This window comes from Mauremys reevesii, linkage group 1, assembly GCF_016161935.1.
Source record: "Mauremys reevesii isolate NIE-2019 linkage group 1, ASM1616193v1, whole genome shotgun sequence".
Classification (NCBI taxonomy): domain Eukaryota; kingdom Metazoa; phylum Chordata; order Testudines; family Geoemydidae; genus Mauremys; species Mauremys reevesii.
In genome coordinates, this window is record NC_052623.1 from 19879680 (window position 1) to 19900737 (window position 21058).

Sequence of the window (21058 nt, forward strand, 5' to 3'; positions counted from 1 at the left end):
CCTGAAATCCTGTGACCTATTCTGCTTTTAAAACAGTCCAGTTTAAATATTCTGTAATGTCACTATATTTTGTGCATTCTGCAGTAAATTAGATGATGTCTCATTACTTTTTCATTTGTAACTTTTTTTATTAAGGCTTTAAGCAGCCACACTGCATTTACCAAACACAGTGAACAACTTGGAACTGAGGAAGGAGAAGTGGAAGAGATGGATACCCTAGATCCTCAGACTGGTCTATTTTACAGATCTGCCCTGACGCAGTCACAGGCACAAAAACAGCAGAAACTGAGTCAACCACAGCTGGAACAGACTCAACTGCAAGTGAAAACTCTGCAGTGCTTCCAGACTAAACAAAAGCAAACCATCCACCTGCAGGCTGATCAGATCCAGCACAAACTCCCACAAATGCCCCAGCTTTCTATCCGGCATCAAAAGCTAACCCCACTTCAGCAAGAGCAAGCACAGACCAAACCAGATGCACAGCACACCCCACACCACATGATGGCCAAAGAAAGGCAACTCCCTACCTTAGTGGCACAGCCACAGCAAACTGTAGTACAGGTGCTTGCAGTAAAAACCACGCAGCAGCTGCCCAAACTGCAACAGGCACCAACGGCACAAAAAATCTACGTGCAACCCCAACCCCCCCAGAGTCAATTGCAGCTACCTGCCTCTTCAGAGAAACAGCCCGCAAGCCAGGTAACAGAATATTGATAGCATGCAAAATAAAACGTCGCTGTTCAAGGAAAAGTCCAAACACCAACCCAGTTGCTGTAGCCGTGTTTTCTCCTGGCAAGAGAGAACTCCTCATTACGCTGGTGTTAATTTCCCCATCAGAAGGTTGACACTAGGAAAGAGAAGCACATGTTATTATATAGGGAAAAAAATCCATAGAGCTCACAAATCAGTTTTGTTGGACCATTTTTTTGTGAATTTCTGCAACCAACAGTGCATGGAATTTGCCCCTAGTTTCTTTTATTTTTTTGGGTATAATATATTATTGATTTCCGTTCCCGTAACATTTAAAAAAAATTCAGTGGAAATAAAGATGAATACACTGCAGTCTCCCAAGGATCTCCATTGTACGTCTTCCTTGGTAGTTTACATCACCATCACCCTTCAGTTAAATAATTTTACCTAGAGGAGCAATTTTACTTTCCTTGGGAGGGGAAGCTGTAAAGACTGAGGAAAATGAAATACTGTATATGTATTTTAACTAACTCCAAAAACCTTTTACTCCCCTGCCCCTTGAAGCATATATAAAATAATAAGAAGGGATTAATATACATCACATGGGAATATAAATCCCAAAGGAAAATGAGGCTGCTGTGATATTCTGCTAGAAACATTGTCTAGCAGTCCAAAAACTACTTTCCCCAGGCTTCAATTAAATGTTATCGTATCACTGCTGATTCCTTTGTTAAAACACTGAGCTTCAACTGTCTTCCTAATAGCAAGTATGTTGTTTGTGCCGTATTGTCCAGATAAATATTGATTAGGTTTAAATAAAAAAATAGCTGTAACATGCACAACAAAAATTTGATTTTCAGGTGCAGCAGCCAATTATAACTCAAGGATCCACTGTTACAAAGATAACTTTTGAGGGGCGACAGCCTCCTACTGTTTCAAAGGTAGCAGGCGGCAATTCTGTGCCCAAACTGGCATCGCCAGTTACAAGCCTATTTCCCATGCAGGCATCTGTGAAGACAGCAGTAGCAGACATTTTGAAAATGTCTATGATGGAAGCTCAGATTGACACAAACATAGAACATATGGTAGTGGATCCCCCAAACAAAGCCATGTCCACTAGTAAACTCGCTAGTGAAGCAGAATCATCACCTTGTATCCAGGTGCCAAGGGTGACTGCAGTAGGGATGACGGCAACTTCCATCTCTCAGCAACTGAAATGTAAAGAGTCCTGTTCAAGTCCTCCTGCTGCTGATCCTGTTTTAATAGAGAAGAAAGTGGATGCACAAGGAGTGCCTTCAACAAACCAGTTTATACACATTCAGAATATATCCCAAAAGAAAGCTGAAGGGATTTCATCTGAAATTATTATCCAGGTAAGAGAAGAGCAGAGCAAATAAAGGTAAAAAAAAAAAAAAAAAAAGGCAGATATTTTCTAGGTTTGCGTGTCTAAAGCCTTAATAGCATCTGAACAATGTTCAAGTATTTTTTTTTCCTTTCTTACTTTGGTTCTCCTCTACCCCAAAACAGTAAGTGATTTAAGAATATAAAAATGTTGGGCACTTGTTTATTAAATTGGCAATACGGTGTTAAATACAATTTCTCAAACATGCTGGTCACTGCATTCCTACTGTCTGTCTCCTGAGCATTTTAAGTGTTCTGCTTTGCTTTCCCATTAAGGAAACAAACCAAACTTGCTAGATATTCAAAATCACCTTCTAACTGAAATGCTTGAACATGCAACTTTTGCTGTTACCATGGAGGTATGATTTGTGCCATGTCTTTTTACAGTGTATTACAGTCTTGCCTGTTTTTTAGTGTAAAACTAACTTCAGCATAAAGTAGATTTAGTAGAATCTCACTAATTCAAACTGACTGGGAGACCTTTTGCAAATTAGTAAATAAGGACCAGATTCATCAAAGCACTTAAGTACATTATTAACTTTATGCATATGAGTAAATCTCATTGATTTGAAGTCAACAGGACTACGTACATCCTTAAATTAAGCAGATGCTTATATGCTTTGATGAATCAGGGCCTAAGTGAACAAATGTGAAAATGTTCATTTATTCAAATGTAGTTTTATTTTGATACGTTATAATGTATTATTGTATTCCATAGTACAGATTATCAAAGCATTGAAATTTTAGTCATCTGAAATATCACAGCACCCTAATTATACATAAGTATAAGTACATAAAAGGTTGTAACAAGGAGGGAGAAAAATTGTTTTCCTTAGCATCTAAGGATAGGACGAGAAGCAATAGGTTTACATAGTGGCAAGGGTAATTTAGGTTGGACATTAGGAAAAAATTCCTAACTGTCAAGGTAGTTAAGCACTGGAATAAATTGCTTAGGGAGGTTGTGGAATCTCCATCACTGGAGATTTTTAAGGGCAGGTTAGACAAACACCTGTCAGGGATGGTCTAGATAATACTTAATCCTTCCATGAGTGCAGGGAACTAGACTAGATGACCTCTCGAGGTCCCTTCCAGTCCTGCACTTCTGTGATGCTATGATACTGACTCATTGCAGAGAAGTGGACAGAATGCCATTGTGTTTGTTTGCAGTGTTTGATTTAGAGATTTTATTGTATATTATATGCACTTATTATGGTGAAAAATGTGTAACTGTGATGGAAACAAATATGCTAACTTTGATTTATTTATAAAGTATACAAATGCTTTGAATTATTTTGTAATATTTTCTTTGAAATTAAGTAGTTTTTCTAGGAATACTCAGGATTTTGTATCTCTTGAGTATGAGGGCTAAGAGAGAGATGTAGTAGAGTAAAATAATCAGTATATCATAGGTATTTATATGATGCTAAACACCATAGTATTTAGGTGTGGTTATGATGTCTGGTCCATTTCAAAATCAAAATGCCTCTCTGATTATCAATTTAATAATTAAAATGTAGATATATTCTCCATACGATCTAGAAATTAAAAACAAAAAACAATTTAGTCATTTATTGTATTCCTTTGTTATTGCGGTGCTTTGATCAGTCTAAATCTATTCTTTCTTTGTATTAATCCAACCAGTTTCAGGGACCCATTGTGCAATATGTTGTATGTACAACAGTCAGAAGTCTTGACCCCAAAATACTTAGTCTAAATAGAGAGAACATACAGAGGGTGAGAGTACATGTTACCCCTATTTTACAGATGGGCCAGATAGCAAACAGATTAAGTAACTTGTCAAAGGTTACACAGGAAGTCTGGCAGAGCTGGCAATTAATTCCAGATCTTTTGAGTCCCAGCCAACTGCCTTAACCACAAGACTATCTTTTTTTTAATTGTTGTTATTTCAATTTATCCTTCAGTGAAAAAATTCTGCAAAATGATCCTTTCATGCTACATTTAATTTAGGAATATTGTAACAATAGGATGAAAACAAATGTATTGACTTTGGGAAAATGTTTCTGGGATTCTTACAACTGTTTAATAGACATGAGCATCTCTTTCATTTAAACATACAAATCCTTAACTCACCTGTCAAAACTGCATATTAAAACGTCATTTTTTCTTTCCTTTAGACTATCCCTCAATACTCCATCCCTTGTCACTCCAGCTCCAATGTGGTAGTGGAACCCAGTGGGCTCCTGGAGCTCAATAACTTTACTAGTCAACGTCTTGATGATGAGGAGACAGCAATGGAACAAGATGTGGACAGCAGTACTGAGGAAGGCACTGAGCCCAGCCCCTCTCAAAGTTCTGCTGAACAATCCTAATGAATTGGGACACTGGAGTGCACTTTAAATTCATCTTGGCAATTGAGTGTCCAAGATGCCGTTGTATTGTGATGTATTAGAGCACTTTGCCTATTAGAGTTGTTCATTGGACCCTTGAAGCATCAGTGTGTTTTAACAAGACAGTATTGCAGAAACGACATCTTAAAATTGTTTCAAAAAGGATGTAGTTACCAAGATACAGTAAACCTGTAACAGTGGAATGTATGTCTTAAAAAAAAAAAAAGGGCAAAGCTACAGTGAATTGAAAAGATTGAGTAGAAGTTCTTGCTATGAAGCTCTTGACCAGATACTGAAACTTTTCAGTAAAAAGGGACCTTTTACTTTGCTGTGTCTTTCTTTTTGTAGCTATTGAGCAAAACACCATCACAAAGAATGTTTAGTAGATATTTGTATTTTTAAATAGCATGTGAGATAAAAGGTGTGTCTGTCTGTACTGGAAAAACCCCAGGAATTTCTGAATTGGTTAGCTTTCTTGCACTTGAGCTCAATTAATGTTCATATTTTTAATCGTAAATATAGTTTATTTTTTTAATTGTTGGTGAATATTTGGACATAAGCAAAATCACTAACAGGTAACATGGTTTGGTGGATTTTGTTTTCATATATTACAAGAAATATGCTAATTTAATGTGCAAAACATTTCTTTTTATGCCACAAGCACATGAAATGCCCATTTAGTCTAATTAATTAACCTGATAATTTATTTAAATGCAGTGATTTAAAACCAGGCCAAGTTGCTTAACTAGTTCCTGTTAAACAAGCAAATGTTTTCATTCTAATGCCGTGGGTTAGCAGAAATGTATTCTGGTTTAAAACAAATGTTCAGATTTGGGAATATTTCGTTCATTATCTCATAACTTCAGCTTGTATTCAGATGCAAGCTGAGGCTTTTAAAAATCCATATTTTACTCTTACATGCGGTTTTTAAAATGACCATTTTGGGGGGTTTAAAAGCTCTAACTGATTAGTTGTATGTTTCAGAGGTAATCCTCAGCCTTATGACTTGACTTGTTCAAGCAATATGTTGGGTTTTTATGATCGTTACAAGCCACGGAAAGAGATTTGGGTGTAGGTGGAATGACAGCAGAGGCTGTTTTAATACGTTCTGGTAATGAAGACAATACCTTTCTTTTTTTAAAACAATGTATATAGAAAAGTTTTTTAACCATTTTGTATAGATTTCATTATAAATAACTAAGCATTTTAAGACTTTGACATCTCATTCAATTGTACATACATTTATCAGCATAACTGCCCATTTTTTGGTGCTGAAGTACTACTGTAAGTATAATTCATCCAAAGTGTAATACAGGTTTTGTGTCAGTCTTTTTTAAGATGTGATTTTACTGTTGATATTGTAGTTTTTTAAATTCCAACTGAAGAAACGCTCATCAGACTAACATACAAAACCTAAAAAGCTGAACATATTTGTCCTGAACATCTATGTACATAACACTGCAGTCTCCTGTAGATGGTGCTGTTGGGTCTCCTTTTAGCCTCTGTTAGCAGTTACTTCATTTATAAAGTCCTTGTGACTTTCATTTTTGTTTGTTTTGTCTGTTAATTATAAGCCTAAATGGCAAAGTTTTATCTTTTATGACGACAAAGAGAAGTGTTCAGCCTGAATATTATGGAAAAGCTGTACATAGTTGGGTAAGAATTGGATTGTCTTCTCTGCATCACCTATACGTTACAACATTGAATACTGTGACAAGCACTTGTTCCTCCTCTTTATTTTACATAACATTAGAAGCACTCAGGTTGGAGAGAAGAGAGAATATATGAAGTGGAAAATACCTTATGACTTTTTTCTGGTTAAAAATTAATACAGAAATATTGTAAGTCATTCTAGATGGTTTTTCAGTTTTAATAGCTGTGTTTGTTTCTAGAACAGAGATACTTAAAGTATGGCCACCCCCCAAAGGCTGTGACAACAAAGCTCGACAAGAAAGATGACGACAAAGCTTATCAGCTGCAGATTTTATTGCTAGTAGATTCAGGCAAGCTGTCTTTTCTAGTCATCTGTCATTGAAGGGGTTAGTATGAGCCTGGTCTATATATTTACTGTTCATAAAAATGGATGTTAAATTCTATGCAGATGAGATGAAACCTAGCTTGTGCCAAGCTGTTGTCACTCATGGTCTTACAGTATATTGGATGTCCCTGTCATAGGCCGAGCTAAATGGAGGAGAGAAGAAAGCCCCTTTCAGTATTTCTGTTGCTACACTATAAGAAGTTTACAACTTTGCCATAAAGTATGGCTCCATGCTTAAATTTGTTCTCTCTATGTAACTTTAGATGGCTGCTTTCGTTTCTACAAACAGATTTTAAAAAAACAAATGAAGTGTTAAATTTATCTTAACACTCAGCATATTACACAATTTAAGTTCTGGCCCAATTTTGGTTTCTTGACAGAAAAGTTTATATTGTGGTGTTCTTGTTTTAAGATAGCTGCAAAGAAATTTTTAGAGAGGCCCATGAAACTGAGGATTATATCTGTAGTGAAATTATATTTTGCACTTACATAGTGTCATTTCCTTTCATTGAGCATTTACAAACATGAAGGCTCACAACACCTCTGTTATGAAAGGTAAATATTTTACAGATTGGTAAACTGAGGCACGTGTTAACTGCCTTGCCCACAGATATACACGAAGTCTGTTGGGTAGACAGGAAAAGAATGCTGATATCCTAACTCCCACCTCTCTGCATTAAACTTAAGTTCGGATTTCCTTCTTTCCTAATCCTTTCCCAAACCAGTTGTGAATTGAGGCCCTAAATAGTTTGATTTATGATCTTTGGTGAATATGCTGGAATTGGTAACTAGTTTCATTAGAAAGAAATCTACAAGATAACAGGTTTTGATACTGCACCTAAAGTCCAGACTATGTTTTGTGTTTCAGCTACAGTAGCTGAAAGTAGAGTATGTCATCCATTAAATTTCCTTTACTTTCGTGATTATTCTTCACATCCTTATCATAGCTCTACTAAAATAAAACATGTGCTCTTTAAGTTCCCATGTCCAACAAACAATCTGTCGCTACCTGCCAAAGGTTGCTAGATAAGTTTTATCTTCCTTAAATGGAAGAGATTCAACTTCTGCCCATCTTTTTCAATTGAATAGCTCAAAAATGAGCTGTGTAGAATTGTATCAGAGAGGTAGCCGTGTTAGTCTGGTTCTGTAGAAGCAGCAAAGAATCCTGTGGCACCTAATAGACTAACAGACGTTTTGCAGCATGAGCTTTCGTGGGTGAATGCCCACTTCGTCGGATGCCACAGGATTCTTTGCTGCTTGTGTAGAATTGCTTATTGTTTATATTAATAATTAGTGTGTTGTAATGAGAGAAATAGAAAATTTCTTACCAAATAATTTCCTTTCTGTTAGCAGTATCTCCCACAATTATGCTACACATGGGCTGTTTCCCTCCTCTCTGCAGTTCCCAGCGGTAGTTCAAAGCTGCAGCACAGTGTGTGCTGGCTATGCCTCCTCCTGCTTGCAGCCAGATTAGTCGTTCCAAAGCTATGTAAAACTCATAGAAGAATATTAGTAACAATAACATGCCAATTCATTAATTATGTACAGCAGATGACTGCCTACATAGAAATAATCATATAAAATGGTCACCCTTGCCTGTAAAGCTATCCACGGTGGGTAGAATTGTGGGAGATGCTGCTAATAGAAAGGAAATTATCGGGCAAGACATTTTCCATTGTGCAGCCCAGTGTCTCCCACAGTTCTGCTATGCATGGGAAGTAGCAAGCAGTGAACTGGAGTGAGGAGGGATAAAGATAGATAGATACAGAATGAGATAAGGAGACACTCCTCCCCCCATAAAGATTGCTTTTACTGGGTCACAACCTGCAGCACCTTCCTACCGAAGGAGGCCTCTGCAGAAGACATGAAGTCCACTTTAATAGTGTCTTATAAAGGTGTTTGCTGATCACTAAGTGACTACTCTGCATATTTCAGCAGTGAAAGAATGTGCTTATTCAGCCCACGAGGTCGCCATGGGTCTTGTGGTGTGTGCCTTTATTCCTTCTGGAGCGAAATGCCTGATGCCTAGTAGGCCTCAACAATGCACAGTCTGATCCATCAAGTGAGGGATAGCTTGGAGGCTCTAGTTCCTTGACACTTTGGATGGAAGGAGACACATGGTGCATGATCTCCTTGTGGATTCTGTATACTAGATATAACTCTTCAGTGCCCTTCTGATGTCTCAAGTGTGCCACAGTTTCTTGGTCAGCTGCTGTGGTCGTTGAGCAGAATGAAGGATAACCTCCTGTGAGGTATGGAAAGGAGATTTCAGTTTGGGGAGAAAAGAACCTGGAGTTCTCAACACCACTTTGTCATTGTGGAACATGCAGTAATGTCCCTGCACAGGTAAGTCTGCCAGCTCAGAAACTTGCCTAGCAGATGCAATGGCAACCAGAAAATTGGTTTTGATGGAGAGAAGAATGCTGATATTGAAGACAGAGGCTCAAAAGGCTTGAGTGGTCAGGGTGTTTAAGGCTAATGGTAGATCCCAATTAAGGAAGATTGGTCTGATGGCTGGTCTGGCCAGTCTGACTGCTGAAAAATCTAGAAACCTGGGAGTTCGCTACCAAGGAGCCTGAGGATCCTGTGAATATAATGCTAGTAACCACTGATACCTGACGTGCTATGGTGCTGGGTTAAGGACATTAATCCACACCTTGGAAAAAGCCCAGGATAGCTGGAATCCCTGGGTCTCTTGGGTCTGTGTGCCCCTGGCACCAGATACTGAACTTGGTCCAGATGGAAGAATGAGTATTTAAGGTAGAGATTCCTGGATGAGAGCGAAGTCCCAGTCACCCTGGAAGACAGGCCAAGTGCTACTGATGCTTTCTTTTCAAAAGCTAGGCTGTTAGATGAAGACGGTCTGGGTCCAGTTGGGGAAATATACCTCAGAAAAAGAAGTCTGGTATTGCTGGTAGCCATCACAGTGGTTCCAGTTTCAGTTCTATCAGACCAGCAAACCGGGATCTCCTTGGCCACTACAAAGCTAGCACTGTCATCTTTGCTTGTTCTCGCTGTATCTTTGGATCATTTGCTCTGTGAATGGGAAAGGGGGGAATGAATACAGCAGGCATGTGTTCCTAAGAACTTAGGGTATGCTTCCTTGACAAAGTACTTCAGACATTTTGTATTCGGGTGATGGAAGACCAAAAAACTGCAAGATCAGTTTGAAGACTCTGATTCAAACACCATTCTGAGTTGTTGTCTTTGCACCTGCTGTGCCAGTCTGCCTATTGGTTCAGCTCTACTTTTGTGTGAATCGCTTTTAGGGAAGACTTTTCTGCCCTTCTCATTTGTCATTATTTCTGCATGTAGTGCTGGGTTCCCTGTCCTTATAACCTACTTATGTATGCAACTGGAATTATATTGTCTGACTGGACCAGGACATGATTTTCTACTAGATGGTTCTGGCACCTTCATAGGGCAGTCTGAAGCCACAGAGCTGTAGGAGATTGATCCTGTGGTCTCTTTCTGTTGCGGCTCCAGATGCTTTGAGTGGTTCCAGATCCCTGATGTGCTCCCCAGCTCTACAGGCTGGCATCAGTTGTGTGAACCAGAGGGTCTGGAAGACGTATGGGAATGCGCTCATGAGCATTCCTTGGGACTGCCCATCATCTTAGGGTCTTGAGTACCTGTTTTGGGACCAGCATGTGATCCATCATGCATTCCAGGGAGTGGTCCCATACTTTCAGTAATATCAGACACCTTATGTGCAGTCACAGTCTTGGGGTGATCCCTATGCATATTTATGCGACCGGGGGCGGGGGCACTAACTGAAGACAGTTGAGCATTAGTTGGCCTCATGCTCTTTTGCAGTATAGATATGAGATACTGCAGCTACTGGACTTTTGCCTCCAAGGTGTCTTATGTCCACTCCCAGGTGAGTTATCCTTGTTGAGGGAATCAAGGAACTTTTCTTGATGTTTGTTATAAAGCCATGCACTTAGAGGAGATCCAGAGTCCAAATCATAGCATTGTGCTCTCCAGCCTCGGTCGCAGCTCTGATCAGAAAGTTGTCCAGAAAGGGGTAATGGTGAGTACTCTACAACCTGAGTCCGGCTATGATCACCACTTGCATCTTTGAAGACCATCAGGGCTAATGAGAGACTTCATGGGTGCATTCGGTACTGGTAGTGATCTGTGCCTTAAGGAGATCTCATTAGATTGTGGAGCACTGGCATATGGGAACGCTGAGATATGTATCTGCCAGGTCCACTAAGGTTAGGAGGTCCCCTTAAATTAGGGATGAGACTGCAGAATCTAGGGTCTTCTTGCGGAATTTTGTTTTCTTCCACTTGTTAAATCTCTTGAAGCTGATAATGGTCGTTGCCCCCAACCCCCCGCAAAGTGTACTTCTGAACAATAAAAATGATGAGGTAGATCCCGGAAAACCTTTCTTCTAAGGGAACTCCTCCTAGTGCTGCTATGCCCAGGAGATCTCATTCTGGACCAGTTTGTGCTTGGCAGAGTCACTGGAGCTGGGAAACTGGATAAAAAGGGGATGGGATGGAGCCTGTAGTTTATGGGAGTATCCCTGATTCACTCTCCCTCTTATTCACTGGTGTATAGTCAATTTATTCCTTTCCTCTGAAAAGTGGGAAATTCTGCCTCCTAGATTCAAGTTTGGCCAGAGGCACATTTCCTCATCACGCTGGGCTCTTGAACATTGTGGGACCAACTGTGGGTTTTCTCCTCAGTGCTGGGTTCTGAGACTTGCCCTTGATAAATCTGCTATTCTTCCTCGTACTCCTCTGAGGAGAATAGGCAAAAGTAGTGTCTCTGCCTAAAAGCAGGTTTGTACTCTCTTCTTAGAGCACTCAGCAGAGAGGGGAGGGCCTAGCTTAGATTTAGCAGCATTTTCTGCCACTACGTAATCTAGTTTTTCTCTAAAGAGGAGAGATCCTGTGAAATTAGAGGAACATAGGACTTGTTTGGAGTGAGCATGTACCTTCCAGGGGTAGAATAGCTGTTGAATAGCTGCTGAGCAGGATGCTATAGCCAGGGCTGAAAATTGCATCCATTGAGGCATCAGCCAAGAATACTGTTGCCTGGGAAGTTTTCTTAAGAATGGAGCTTGAAGCTAGGGTGATCTCAGTCCTCCAGGTTCCTAGGGTACGCCAGCCAGGATATTGTAGCTCTCGCAAAGCATGTGGCTGTGAGAGATGTGCTGATGGAGCTTCAAAGTCCCTTTGTTAGGGTAGCTTCCACCTTCCACCTGCTTATTGGGTTCTTAGGAAGAATTCCTCCTTCTGATGGGATAATCAGACTTTGGTAATATTATATTTTGTCTCTTGCAGTTTATAGAATCTAAGGTCATGCCTGTTAATGCATATAGCCTTGTTGGGTTTTTCCCACTACTCTGATTGCATCCTCTGAGGAGTGCAAGGGAATCACCACCTCAGGTTAGGAGTTGGAGGGAAGATATTTGCTTTGAGGCATATCCTCAGGAGCTTGCTCAGGTTGGATCTGGATTTTAGACACAACCATTTTGCGCATGGCCTCAAACATCTTGGAGAAGGGGAAAATGTATTGGATTTTTTCAAGTCCTGCTCAGAATCAGAGTCTAAAACCTCTCTTACTTCAATACAAGAACAGGGGTCTGAGTTAGAGGCTTCCTGAATTTTTTGTATTTTTTCATTCCCTTTTTGGTTTTTGGGGGCTTTTTTGGCATGCTTTTTGGGCATGGCTAAATGGCTGTGGCCAGAGCACAGTCTTTTGCTGCTTGCCTTACACAGAAAGCCCTTTAGAAATTTCTCTGTGTCCTCCCCTTCAAGATTCAGGTCTCCTGATATGGATTGGGAAGGAGGAGGGCTATTTATTACCCCTACTTCTCTTTCCAAAGAATTCTAGACCCATTTTAGGGCTTTGGGGGAGACCGGTAGCTTCACAAGAGATTGATATTTGCAGTCTTGAATTGCCCAAGGACTTATTCCCTGGACCTGCTAGATGAAGTCATTCTCATCCTTAGAGTCTCACCCTCATCTGATCTGTCTCTCCTCGTCAGGCTTTTTTGTGGCAGAGTTGCAGATTCTTGGGGTGGTAGGGGACCCAACATGCCTGTCTCACTCAGAGCCCCATGCCTTGGTAGAGTTAGGGTTGGCTGGCTCGGAACAGCCTGGGCATAATTCACCTTCTAAGCCTGAGAAAGGTATCTCGCATATAGAGTACCTTTTAGATTATGCCCGGTACTTTGCTGAAGGCGGACAGAGGGATATCTGTGAAGGTGCTGGAGCAGAGGCACCAGCTGTCTACTGTCACAGTTTCAACTGAACCTGTATTCCCCCTCTATGGTCCAAGAGTGACACCTACTTTAAGCTTCTATCTCCAAGCCATCACCTCTCTTGGTCAGTGACCCATGTCACACTCCCTCCTGACTGGAAATTTTAAGGTTGCACAGCTCTGTACCTTACGCTGTGATATCCTCAGCAAGCCAGACTGCCTAAAAGGGCAGCACCTGCATTTTGCCCTCTCTCCAAGGGCTCTGACCAGTGTGTTGCCCGTAGTTAGAAGTTACCATACAGCTCCTAAGCAAGCACATTTATTCTCAAGGTAAAAGCATTACAGAAAAAAACATTGAAACAATTTAAAAAAAAAATACACACATGCAACCCCGGGCTCTGGTAGGTTTTAGTCCTTCAAAATGCACAGTTCGGTTTTTCCTATGGTTACAAGTTCATCCGTTTTAGATCCAAAACACAAAGCTGGTCAGATCTAAGGCCTTTCTGCAGACAATGACCCTTTCCTCACAGCACAGCTTCCATAGGCAGGGTTTTTGCATAACCTGAGATAATTTGCATTAACCTCTTCCTAGGGATTTTCCAGGAAATCCACTTAACACTTATTGTCCCAAAAGTTCATATTTGTTTGGAGCATTTTGAATATAGTCTATTGAATTCCCAGGTTTCATATCTGTCACATCTCCCCCTAGAGGGGTTACATACAATCTTAGCCCACAATTATATGGAAACTTAATACAATAAGGTCTTCTGAGGGTATTGCAGGAAATTGCTGTATCTGTCACAGCTATGACCACTGCATTACTCAAAACCTAGGCAAGGAGACTTGAATTAAAAATAACACTCCTGCCTGCAAACAGCTAAAAATAAGAAATATAAAAGAAAAGGATGGGAGCAAAGTGAGCTGCCACTGTGCTGCTGCTGTGGAGGCAGAAAATCTGGTGGCAAGTGGGAGAGAGGGGGGCATGGCCATTTTTGAACAACCTCCAGGAACTGCAGTGAGGAATGGTCTATGTGTAGCATATTTGTGGGAGATGCTGGGCTGCAGAAACTTGTTCAACAGGAACTAGTAGTGAGTTGGAATTTTAGTGAAGCTTAGTGTTCGTAATCGTGGGCCACTTGGATTCAGCATCTTATGGAAATTGGATCACAGACTGAAATAGGTACCAAGGTATTTCATTTTCAAGAATACATTTTAGGGAAATCTGGTGGAATATGCAGTGGGCGAAAGTATTAAAATGCATAAATGTGACAGAGATCTAGAGAATTGTAAGACACCACGTTCAAGCCACAAGAGCCTGCATTTCCTCTGAATATTTTTAAAAAATTAGTAAATATGGCTGAATCAGGCTCAAAACATTTTTTAATAGATTGCAAAGGGGTGAGGGAGAAAGGTGAAAGGAATGAAACAATGGTTTCTAGGAAAAAGAAAAGGTCTGAAAAAGTTACCTGAAGAGGAGATAAAGACTTCCACAAATCTATTCGGAAAGAAAAAGTTGGCTGATTAGCGAATAAGGGTGGGGAAATAAAATGGTGATTAAATGGGTGGGGCACTGAATGTGTGCTTACCACAGTGTGCAGATGAAGTCTTTCTGTTCTGATGAGCATATATTAAATTCTAACAGTACAGTTGGGCATGATGTAATGGATGATGCGGAAGACAGCTAAAGCTGCAGCTAGGCCATGTCTACACTTACCCGTAGAATGGCACTGCTGTAATCGCAGTGATTGTTGATTAAGTGGGTCTGGTGAAGACGCACTAAATCGATGGGAGAGCACTCTCCCATTGATTTGTGTACTCCACCTCCCCGAGAAGCGTAAGGGAAGTTGACTGGAGACGCTCTCCTGTTGCCACAGCACAGTGTAGACACTGTGGTAAGTGGATCTAACTACGTCTACTTCGGTTATGTTATTCATGTAACTGAAGTTACGTGACTTAAATCGATTTTACCGCAGTAATGTAGACAGCCCAACTACCAGAAAAGTCATGTTATTGAATAAGTATTGACTGCATTGGTAAAATAACATTCAGTAGTTGGTGCTATTTGCCACTACAAAATACAAACTTAGTTGGTTGAACAGCGTATTCACTGTATAGTACTCAAACATCTCTAGTTCAATTTTTTTTTTAATTAGGTAGATTACCAATTTTTTTTCTAGTGTGCTGAGGTGCTTTGAAGAAGGAATTAATGTTCTCAGAGATTTATTTTAAATCATTGAAAGGAGAAAATACCACATTCAAAAAAGCCAATGTGGTACTGATCTCTTACCTATAATAACTGAGATCAACTGTAAGTCCAACTTTGTTCCTTAAAATGGAAAATGTGCCTCACAAGAGCTAGATATGTTTAGTGTACCAAAAGAGAATGTTTAGGAAGAGGTGATGTGATATCATGGTCTACAAGGAGAAGATAACTGGTATTCAGGACCCTTGAATCTAGCAGATGGACATAAGATTCAAAGGCTGGAAATTTAAATTGGAAAAATTCAAATTGGAAATAAGATTGAGAGTAACTTTTAGAATAGGTTACCCTGGAAAATGATAAATTCTCTATTGCTTGGCATCTTTAAATGGAGATTGGGTGTCTTTCTAAAAGCTATGCTGTAGTTCAACCATAAGTACAGGAATTACCGAGTGAAATTCAGTGACTTGTGTCATACCAAAGGTAAGATTAGATGATCATAATGGAACCTTCTGGCCTTAAATCTATGAAAAAGTATTAGAACCAATATGAGGAGAAATTTATAAGCAGCTAGAAGTGACATAGTGAGCAGCAAATGTAAGGAAACGGCAGATGTAATATTTTAGTAAAAACATTCAGCAGTCTCATAATTTTACTTGTACAATAGAATTCAAATGGGGCTCAAAAGTTACTGAAAGTCTGTAAATAAGGGGTAATAATTAAATGACAAATATATCACATTGAGGTCAATTTGGATACCCCAAGGATTTGTTGGGTCTTAATTAACAAATGGTTTCTAGGAGATGAACATCTTGGAGTCATTGGATGGGATTGGGGGGATAGGTGATAGCTGAGAGTTTTTAAAGTGTTATTAAAAACGGTATCAGTTTGGCTCTGAATCATTGTTAAAGCTGATAAGGCTGGTCTAGATTATACTTAGTCCTGCCATGAGTGTAGAGGACTGGACTAGATGACCTCTCGAGGTCCCTTCCAGTCCTATAATTCTAACGCATTATAACCAGTGGTCCAGCAGTGTCCTCATTTCTCAGTGGGAAGCTAACTGCTTCAGGTAGAGTTTTTCTGTTTATTCAAAATCATTTGAATTTTTTTTAGACAAAACTTGGCCATTTTTGGAAAATGACAAGTTTTATGAAAATAGCTTGATTTTTCTCAATTTTCCATTTTTGTGAATACAATCTTTTTGTTTTTGTTCACTTTAGGTCCCTTTTCCATGGCCAGTTTTGATTGGTTTTACTGAGTCACATGGTGTGATATTTTTCTAAAATATATTTTTAAAATCCTGGTAATGTAAGAACACTTCTCTGATCTTTGGCTCACTACAGCAAAAAATGTCTGAGTAATGATAAAAGATAAACACAGCCATTCTTATCTTAGCACCTCGTGGCAGTCCACCAGAGAGGTGCCTTGGGCCTAGTACTTGGGGTGCCTCTTCTTATGAATCCTTCTATCAGAGAGCAGTTAGGTATTGGCCTTGAAGTCTCCCTGCCCAGGATTCAATCTTGTAATGAGTGATCTTGTTGGGGACCTCTCTGCTGCTGCATTTTCATCCTCTTATCCATATGTAGCCAGCTACCTTATACCTGCTTGCAGGCTGCTTTCCCTGGAGGCACAGTCCACACACCCCACAATCCTCATTGTGTGGTCTACCTCTGTTTCTGGTGAATATAGCTGCCGCTTTGCTATGTGCCAAACACCTGCTCAGATCAGACTCCTACCCTAGGCTAATTCATTGCGTCTGAACATCTTGGCTGTACAAGCTTTATTAGATGTTATGGCCCTTCTAGGAAAAGTAGCTGCTGTGTTCATGTTTCAGGCCCCTTTCTAGTTCGCTCTGGTTTTACTGTCCTTTGTCCCCAGTCAGCTACTTCACAGGTTCAGCTTCCGCTACTAATGGCCCACTCGCCTGTTGGGTTTTCCTGGCCATGCCTCTCACCGCTCAGGCTGCTTCCAACTGTTGTAGAATTCCTAGGAGAGAATTCCCGTCTGGGGACATAACTTTCTAAAGGGTTTCTGGCTCCCGTTCTTCAAGGATATGGGACATGATCTGCTTTTCCACTCTCCTTGCTGAACATTCTCCTTCCAAGAGAGGAGAGAGAATAGTGACTCTTGTTGTTCAGCAGTTTCACCACAGTACTTGGTCACCCCACACTCTGCATCCTCTGGCCTCTCTATACCAAGTCCATCCTTTCTTACAAAAGACTAAGGGAAACCTAGCTCCTGCTTTGAGATTTTAATGACATAGCCTGGGGCATGAAACTTACCTCAGAACACTTGGCTTTTGACTAGATCCTTTTTTGTATAAGTTTTTACAGTGCACATGTTCTCAAAAATGCTTCTTTCAGGGTTCTGAGGAATAGCTACTGCTCTAATAGATACAACTGCTGTACAGACAGCTACAGCAATGTTAACCTCGGGCGTTAAGGAGCCCGGAAATCATGTAAAGAAACAGGTAAGAACAGCAGATTTTCCTGTTCTGGCACCAGTGGACAAAACCAACCATCTCCTATTTTTTACGTTGTTGTTGCCATAATAAAAAGGACGGCGAGGGAAACCTTGTTCTAGCCTGCAAGCTTGTTATAGTCCAGAAGTGATATTCTTTTCTAGCTCATCTATCTCTTTGTTCTAGTTAAAGCGGTAGAGGAGCAAGTCCACGTCCACTTCTTCATATCAGACTGTTTCATTTGTTTGAGTCAAATTAGTCACTGATGAATCTCTGCTGACTTCAGTAAAGGCTGGAAATGTCCATACATGTGTACCTGGGATCTCCCACATGGATAGCAAGGGGCTAAAGAGCAGAGCGGTCCTGTTTAATCAGGAATTATGAAAAGTTGTTTTTAAATTCTAAGTTTTTTTAAATAAGCCAGGAGAAATCTGAAGTACAAACAGCATTGTGGGGACCGTGCACAGGAGAGTGCGAATGAGAGTGCCTCCAGGGCTCGGGCTCTAGCTCTGTTCTGGGGCCCCCTCCTATGGATAAGGCCAGGCCTCCAGCAATGTGTGATCAGCCCAGTGTAGGAGGTGCTCTTAGTCCTGAGCTGAAACGGGGATTTCTAAACACCTTCCCCATCTCCATCTACCAGTGGCCCCTGACTAATCCCTCCTCTCGTCCTCACCCCACTGGAGCTGTACAGGCACCCTCATAGGATTGTGAGCATCCTACACTTCCCTTATGTGTTTGCAACCTCTTTCGGCACCCATACCTTTCCCAGTAGTGGTGGGAAATTGAGAGCAAGTGTCTGTGTGCATTTCCCAAGGGAAGGCTGGAGGAGGGTCATTGTGAAAAGAAGTCATACAAGGTCACTTCTGGCACCGCCTGGAATAGAGATCAAGTCCCCAAAATGTCAAACTGTAGCTCTCATTTACTCAGTCAGGCTGTCTTTTATTTTGAATATGTCAAAGGTATGTGCTTGCCTACCCACCCTGTAACAACTTCAGTAACTGCTGCTGTAGACTACATTCTCCTCCCAATGCCAGGAACTGAACCCAGGAATCCCAATTCCCATTATTCTGTTTCTAGCAAATATTTGTTTAGCCCACAAGCAATGTACGTCAGGTCCCTTTTAGTGATCACGGGCCATATAGGGTCAGATACTCCTTTTGCTTAGTGTGATAGAGGCCTCTCATAGGTTTAATTTGCAGGTCCAATATGTAAATCTTGATGATGACTCGTAGAGATTCTTCTGTTTGCAAGAGATGGAATGTCTGTTATTTTCCCCCCTCCCCAGTTTCTTTTGTAATAGTATTTCTGGAGTTGGTGAGTGAACTTCTTTGAGTGTCTATGTTTATATGAGTGGAGGCATGTCTGTGTGCTCATCTGCTTATGCTTTTTATTGTTGCATGCCTGGGGGTCTGCAATGAGGGGCAGGGAGTGGAAATATTTCAGGTCAATCCACCCCAGACAAATATTCATTCCCTTTCACTGTCCCCTGTGCAGTAATAACAATGTGACTTTTAGAAAGAGTATAAAGCCTGGCTGGACAGGGCAAAATGAGAAGACACCCCTCTATGTGTAAATCCCCTATGGGATCCCTCTAGGTGGTAATATTGATCATAGGAATGTATGGAGGCTTCTGGATGGCCCAACATATTTGATGGTGAAGATGCATATTCCCCTACAGTATCTGAGGGCAATGACCCATTTCTTTGGGTCTCCTGACCTCCATTTGTGCTCTTTGTTTCAGCTCTTGCCTATTTGCTGTTTGACAAAGAACCCTCCATTGGTAGAGATATCTTTGCCATCTTTGAGCAGATGAACTGGCCTGCACCATGTAGACAGTCGTCCTCACTGAGAAGCCACTTCTACTACAGCTTCTCATGGTAACTGTGAAAGAATGGCAGCTGTTTAATTGGCCTGAGGGGTGTCACTGTTGAGCCCCTTCAAGATGTTGGAGTAGTTGACAGTGAGGGTACGGGGGGGGGCACCTAGGATATGCTGTGTTTAGATCACAGTGAAAGGGTAGAGAGGGTATTTCTCCTATAGATTTCAGGGGTCTTTTTGCTTTAGTTCTGACCTGTATTTCCTCTTTGTTACCCACTCAAGGGTTTGTAATTTGTCCTGAAACTCTGTCCATAGCACCTATCCCGCTACACATTTATACTGCGCTCATTATTGTAGTATCTGAACATGCCCTTTGTTTCTATCAGATTGGCTCAGGAAGCCAGAAGAAATTGGACAGTCGCTCTCCTGAAAAGGCTCTCCTCCTGCTTCTGTTGGTAAACTTTGTTTCATACATTGTATAGGAGTAACATGCATTAACAATAGCACCAATTATTGTCAGCATTGCCAGAACTTGTCTTGTTTATTTGCCAGGAAGGTTTTGCTGCAGTAATCTAAAGTCGAACCAAGGATTTACCATAGACATATTCTAGTTGAATTGCTGTAGAATCAGGCCTGGAAGTGTTTTGACAAATGGCTGCGTGCTCCCCAGAGGATTCTAATGCATTCTACTTGAGCTCAGTTCCCAGACCACTGCCTCGTTCCTTCAGTGCAGCTGCAGGCAGGGCGGGCTCCAGACCCCAGCGCGCCAAGCGCGCGCTTGGGGCGGCATTTTGCTGGCAGGGCGGCAGCCGGCTCCGGCGGACCTTCCGCAGTCATGCCTGCGGGAGGTCCTGCGGAGCCGCGGGACCAGTGGACCTCCCGCAGGCATGACTGCGGAGGGTTCGCTGGTCCCGCGGCTCGGGTGGACCTCCTGCAGGCATGCCAGCGGATGCTCCACCGGAGCCGCGGGACCAGCGGAACCTCCGCAGGCATGTCTGCAGGAGGTCCCCCAGAGCCGCGGGACCGGCGACCGCCAGAGCGCGCCCGCGGCGCGCCGCCCTGCTTGGGGCGGCCAAATTCCTAGAGCCACCCCTGGCTGCAGGGTGAGCCCTGAGGGGCTCTCGTTTCTGGCTCCAAGCGCCTGACACATGCCAGGTATGACCCACTCCAGTGTCAGGTGGGGAGTTTGACTGGGGCGGTAAAACTGCCAAAAGCTAGTGAAGGTGTCCGAAGGCAAGTTCAGGGAAGACAGAAACCTTCCATGGAGCAGAAGGGCAAAAAGCTCAGTGTAGCTGCAGACATGCCAATCCTGGTGCTCAGCATGTGTATGTAGATTAACACTGTTCATTTGTTCTCCTGTAAACCCTCATTCATAAAAGGATTCTTTCCCTAACAGTGTCTCCTGTATGAAATCTTCTCCAGACCAGGGAACAACGACCATGGAATACCAACACACGGGGGAGTCAGTCCTGCCCCCTATTGCAATGCTGCCTCATCACAGAATGTAAAGCAAGAACATCGGTGTACAACAGAAGGGGATGGACTTGCCAGAAGGCTGGTGGCTGAAACTTAATTTGTAGATAGGCTTGTATAAACGTTTGCACCTTTCTGATTTTTAATAAAACGTGCCCTATTTATTTCCTTAATTTTGCTAGTTGTGGTGTTGATGTTTGTGATGTGGACACCTGTCTATATTTAAAACTAGACTAAGATCACCAACTCAAACCACAAGTTGTTACCATAATAAAAATGATAAATAATTTCCCTTAGGCCACCAGTTGTCAGAGGCAAAGAATTTTAATACTGCTGACCCAGGGCAATCTGCCAGATACTGCAGGGTCTGAAATTCTCTCTATCCTGTTGCCAGTTCCCTTCCTGCCAGA

At 41.5% G+C, this 21058-nt stretch overlaps 1 protein-coding gene across 11 annotated transcripts in view; it reads left to right on the forward strand.

The window, feature by feature from the left end:
• Positions 1-20798, forward strand: part of EMSY (EMSY transcriptional repressor, BRCA2 interacting) — a 70783-nt gene extending 49985 nt beyond the window's left edge. For 6 of the 11 annotated variants that reach the window (XM_039541656.1, XM_039541677.1, XM_039541665.1 and 3 more), the window contains 3 exons: positions 136-699; positions 1551-2063; positions 4227-4665. In XM_039541656.1, coding sequence (XP_039397590.1) covers positions 136-699; positions 1551-2063; positions 4227-4421 — 1272 coding nt within the window. In that variant the 3' untranslated portion in view covers positions 4422-4665. Of the gene's footprint in view, positions 1-135; positions 700-1550; positions 2064-4226; positions 4666-6331; positions 6479-19098; positions 19235-19561; positions 19631-20571 lie in introns of those variants that run through there. The other 5 variants (XR_005599469.1, XR_005599471.1, XR_005599472.1 and 2 more) reach the window with 5 other exon arrangements.
• The last annotated feature ends 260 nt before the right edge of the window (positions 20799-21058 follow it).